The sequence below is a fragment of the Miscanthus floridulus genome, unplaced genomic scaffold (genome assembly GCF_019320115.1).
Source record: "Miscanthus floridulus cultivar M001 unplaced genomic scaffold, ASM1932011v1 fs_128_1_2, whole genome shotgun sequence".
NCBI lineage: Eukaryota > Viridiplantae > Streptophyta > Magnoliopsida > Poales > Poaceae > Miscanthus > Miscanthus floridulus.
The window spans coordinates 51,056-55,953 of NW_027096227.1; the positions used below are offsets into that span (position 1 = coordinate 51,056).

Sequence of the window (4,898 nt, forward strand, 5' to 3'; positions counted from 1 at the left end):
AGAGAGAAGATGGCCTGATTTTCCTTTTTTTTTCCTCGGTCTCACATCCATCCCCAAGCCGTGCGTTAATATTGGTGCTAAAAACTATATGGCTTATATTAAGGAACGGAGGGAGTATATGATATAGTATATGATAGGAACCATTGCTATATTCCACTTCCACCCACCAGCGTTTTCTTTTCTTCCCAAAAAGTAGAGGTGCAGCATTTAGGTGAACCATGTTCGCTCCAAGTGAAATGGACAAGCTGCTTTCATATCATACATGATACATCAAGCCATAAGCAGACCATGGGCCTTTTCATTTCCTCCAGAACCATCACAAACACAACAGCAACCTCTAGCCAATGGAATAGAATGCAAGTGAAGCAGGATAAACTTGCTCCTGGTCTAAAAACATCACAGCTACCGAAAACAGGAAAGATAGAAAATTAGCGGGGACCAGATTTGAATCAGATCATCAGCAGCACGATGCAACACTCGCGTTGCGCACAAGTCAACCCGGAAATGCTCTGAACGGTTGGTTGGTTGTTGCCTTCACTTCTTGTGCGCCCTGTAGTCTGGGGAGTTGTGGGGCAATGGGGACAGTGGATGCCTTGAAGAATCTGCACAGCCAAAATCAAGAGCTCGGCCAGCGGGGCTGCCATCCCTCAAGCTAGACGACTTGCGCTTGTTCTGCAACAAAAATCATTCATCACATCATCCCATCACACTTTGCTTCCTCTTAGCCTGCGACAGAATTTGTCAATTTACCTTGGTGGATGTACTGGCAGATTTCTTTCTTTCGGACCGGCGTTGTCGCTCCTTCTCCAGCAAACCCAGCAGCCTTTTGATCTCTTCATCAAGAGCCCTGTTGTCCTCACTTAGCGTGACAACCTTCAAGAACAGCAATCAAGAAAACAATTGATTTGCCTGTCATCAATAGCTAACCAGTCATGTAAAAACACAAGAATCTCAAGGACATGAGTGCTTTTGATATACCTCCGCCTCCGCTGTATCAAGATTCATCTTCAGAATCTCCTTTTCCTTCTGTAGTTCTTGCACTTGAGCCATCAATGCTGCCAACTGCATAACATGTTGGCATTGATCAGGTCAAAGCCAAAGGCAAACACATAATAATAGTACTGGTGCGAGGAATCTAGTAAAACAAATCTGATGTTGGCGTATTACGTTACCTATTTACAAACGCATGTGCTAAGGAATTGCAACAATCTATTACTGTATTACGCAAATTTATTGTGACTAGCAAAAACTTGTGAAGGTTGACAAATGGGATCGCGCTTCACGTTCATGCAAAATGACACCTTTGGAGGATTAAGGACATCCCTGTTTATAGAAACCTAAACCGAAAACCCTGCCCAAAGACGAAATTACGGTAGATACTAGTGTGATTGGATTGGATTTGTAATGTAAAAGTAATCTCCATACAAGGCAAAACTCGCGGTTCCATCTATATCTATTTTGAATACGGTGACGAAATTACAGTAGATACTAGTGTTATTGGATTGGAATGGATTTGTGATGTAGATGTAATCTCCACACAAGGCAAAACTTGCGGTTTCATGTATATCTATATTTTGAATACCACCAGACAGTGGAAAGCACGGATCTTAAGCAGAGCACCAGTAGTTAGGAAATCAGGAATCAGGAAGGGGAAAAGAGAGAGGAGGAAACTGACATCTGCGTTCTGGTTTAGGCGTGCGCGGAGGTCGTCGTTCTCCCTGGCGAGGTCGTCGCAGGACTCCATGGCGCGCTCGAGGTCCCGCTCGTAGAGCCGGCACTCCTTGCTGCTCTTGTCGGAGAGGTCGGCGTACGCGGCGGCCATGGCCTCCTTTTCCTCGACGCAGCGGCGGAGGCCGGTGGCGTTCATGGCGGCCTCGGCCTGGGGAAGGAGAGGAAGTGGATGACGAATCAAGAGCGAACGGGGGAGAGCAGAGAGAGTCCGTTGTGACTTGTGTACCTTGAGGAGGTCGATGCGGCGCTGGGCTGCGCGGAGGTCCTCCTCGAGCGAGAAGACGTGGTCCTGGAGGCGGTGGCGCTGGTCCTCGGAGGCGAGGAGCTTGAGGCGGAGGGAGCGATCGGAGACGGGGAGACCCAGGGAGGCGTGGATGGAGTCGCGCACGTACTCCTCGGCGCCGCCGGGGAGCGGGAGCTGCGTAACCCTAGTATCCTCCGTGTGCGGCGGCGGCGTGGGTCCCATGGCTTCGGTGACGGCACGGCGGCAGGCTCCGGCGCGATGCGATGCGGGCAGGCTTCCGGGTAGAGGAGAGAGGAAGGAGGAGTCGTCAGTCGTCAGGCCTTGCGATTTGGATTTGAAATTGAATCGAATTGGTTGCGATCCTTCCGTTCCGCCGATTGGGGAGAGACAAGGAGAGAGCCGTTGCCGTTGCCGGTTGCGGCTCCACTCCACTCCACTCCACTCCCCAGGCGTGAGTTGGTCTGGGCCTCCATTCGTTTGCTTCTTCTGCTATCCATACGGCCCAAACACGGACACTTGTTGGGCAGTTGCTGCCGCAGTTTTTTTTTTTTTTTTTTTTTTTTGGGTTAGTTCCTGCCTCAGTTGACGAGCCCAATGAAAAAAAGACGAGCATGATTGCATTCAGCGTTAATGTACTCCTTCAGTCGACAAAAGGCTGCAATTCTCGTTTCTCGAGAAGTCAATCAGTTTGAACTTTGACTAAAATTATATAAAAAAATACTAACATTTTCCTAATGCAAAATTAGTATCATTAGATTAGTCATAGAATATATTTTCATAATAAATTTATTTGGAGACATAACTATTAATACTATTTGCTATAAACTTGATCAAACTTTAACTACTTTGACCGGCACGGATCCCGTAATTGCATTCTTTTCTAGACGGATGAGGTATATAATACTCTATTCGTCCCAAAATAAGTGATGTTTTTTACTTTTCGAGCTTCTTGTTTGACCGTCCGTTTTATTCAAAAATTTTGTATAAATATCATCCATTTTGTTTTGACTAAATATCATCCATTTTGTTATGACTTATTTTATCATTAGAAATACTTTAATAATGATTTATTTATTTTATAATTTACACAAAAAAAATTTGAAAATGACGAACGGTCAAACAAGATGTCTGAAAATCAAAACGTCTCTTATTTTGGGATGGAGGGAGTATGCATTTGTGTTGGTTGCGCCTCATACATTTTATCACTGGAAAGTTTTCTAAAACACGTATACACATTTGATTAGAATATCTTGGGAAAAAATCAGATCTTTTTTGTATATTTTTCATTTTCCTTGAGCTAAATCTACTTTTCTAAGGTTCTAGAAGTATTTTCATGAGCTTTAAATATTTTATTTGGTTTTCTATGTCCCAGTATATCGCTAGAATTTTTCTCAAAATCTTTAGAAAATTCAGAGGAATTTTCGTGGTTTAAAATCGTATCAAGTATTTGCAGGATTTTAATTTACTATAAAAAAAGATGAAACCACTTCAACTAGGGCAAAGAGGTAATTGCATTGGAATGATTTTAAGAGCTCAGGGGATAAGACATCTAATTTTGGAGTTCGAGGAGGAAAATAAAATCGTGGATACAGTTTAGGGAGGTAAAGATGGCGATGACCCATTTGAAAACAAATGTTCCAATTTACTCACATGTCTCATGTGTAGTACTCCTATATGAGACCCATACACAATACAAATACACATTATACTAGCGTGGGCGCCCACGCTTCGCGTGGGAAGTAGGGCGGGAAAAAAAAGGGGGAAAAAGATGGAATGGGCGTGCACTGTTCCATACAGGACGCATACTGTTCTGTGTCGGGTGTGTACTGTTTGGTGTCGGGTTGGTACTGTTATTTATCGGGTTATGACTGTTCCTTGTTGGGTTGAGCGTTGTTCATCGCGGGAGCCGAGCACGGTTCATTGTGGATCCGGAACCCGGTACTGCTGATCTACAGTGATCTGGATCTTATGGGGCGCGGATGAACAGTAGTCGCCTCGAACAGTAAACGCCTCGCAGACAAATTTAAAGTTCTTATATAGATTCCGACGACAAGCATTTCGAAGGTAAAGGTAAAGGCAATGCCTTGCTTGCCTAGCGTCCCATGCCAATGTTTGCTTGTCGTCCACCAATCAAAATCCATTCTCTCTTCCCTCCATCCTTCCTTCCTCTGTCCACTGTCCTTGTTCGCCCAACAAGCATCTAGGCATCTATAGCCATGCTTGCCTTGCCTTCTTAGTTCTTACTCTGGTGATCTGGTGTGTGTATACAAAGATAACAAAGAGATGGTGTCGGGTATCTTAGAATGGGGTACCCCAAGCAAAACATCAAATGGGTCGCTAAAGTCCTATCTAAAAAAATAATAAAAGCTAGAAGGTAAGTCGTGGGCCCCTCACCCGCCACAACCGAGCCCCCTGGGTCCTCCCCCTCCTCGCCTCGAGCCTCGAGCAGGAGGCCTCGGCATCCTGACGCAAACTCCGCTTCGTGCGAGGCTCCCCAGGGAAGGCCTCGGCAGGAGGCGCGTTCTCCGTATCGCGCGAGGCCTCTCACGTGAGGCCTCGGCAAGGAGCCTGATCTCCGTCTCGCGAGGCCTCATTCTCCGTGTCGCCCGAGGCCGGCTCGTCCGCAGCCCGTCGCCCCCGCCTCGGTCAACCTCCCGACAGCACGTCATGTCTCATTAATACTTCAACCACTCCCGCAATCTTAGCCGGACGGTGGCTCAACGCCATAGAATGGCCGACGCGACCCGAGGTCGCATCAGCGCCATACCGGCCAAGACAGGGCACGGCGAGGGTTACCGGCCACTGTGTCCTAACACTGTGTCCATGATCCGCGCCATACCGGCTGGGACAGGGTACGACAGGGGACAGGGATTACCGGCCACTGTGTCCTAACGCTGTACCCATGATCAGCCGCCCGCTCAAG

The 4,898-nt window shown here is 46.8% G+C and overlaps 1 protein-coding gene across 1 annotated transcript; it reads right to left on the reverse strand.

Moving 5' to 3' along the window:
• Positions 1-188: 188 nt before the first annotated feature.
• LOC136530423 (uncharacterized) lies at positions 189-2,394 on the reverse strand. Its single transcript, XM_066523165.1, has 5 exons — positions 1,958-2,394; positions 1,676-1,879; positions 979-1,062; positions 751-873; positions 189-672 (listed from the first exon to the last, which is right to left on the reverse strand). Exons 1-5 carry the CDS (start codon positions 2,195-2,197, stop codon positions 535-537), a joined length of 789 nt encoding a protein of 262 aa, XP_066379262.1. The 5' UTR covers positions 2,198-2,394; the 3' UTR covers positions 189-534.
• Between the last annotated feature and the right edge of the window lie 2,504 nt (positions 2,395-4,898).

Excerpts from the sequence above, each read along its gene's own strand:
- LOC136530423 (XM_066523165.1), bottom strand. The coding sequence starts at position 2,197 with ATGGGACCCACGCCGCCGCCGCACACGGAGGATACTAGGGTTACGCAG. Across the intron at positions 1,063-1,675 it reads GCCTAAACCAGAACGCAGAT|TTGGCAGCATTGATGGCTCA; the intron begins GTCAGTTTCCTC and ends CATGTTATGCAG. Across the intron at positions 673-750 it reads CTGCCAGTACATCCACCAAG|AACAAGCGCAAGTCGTCTAG; the intron begins GTAAATTGACAA and ends TTTTTGTTGCAG.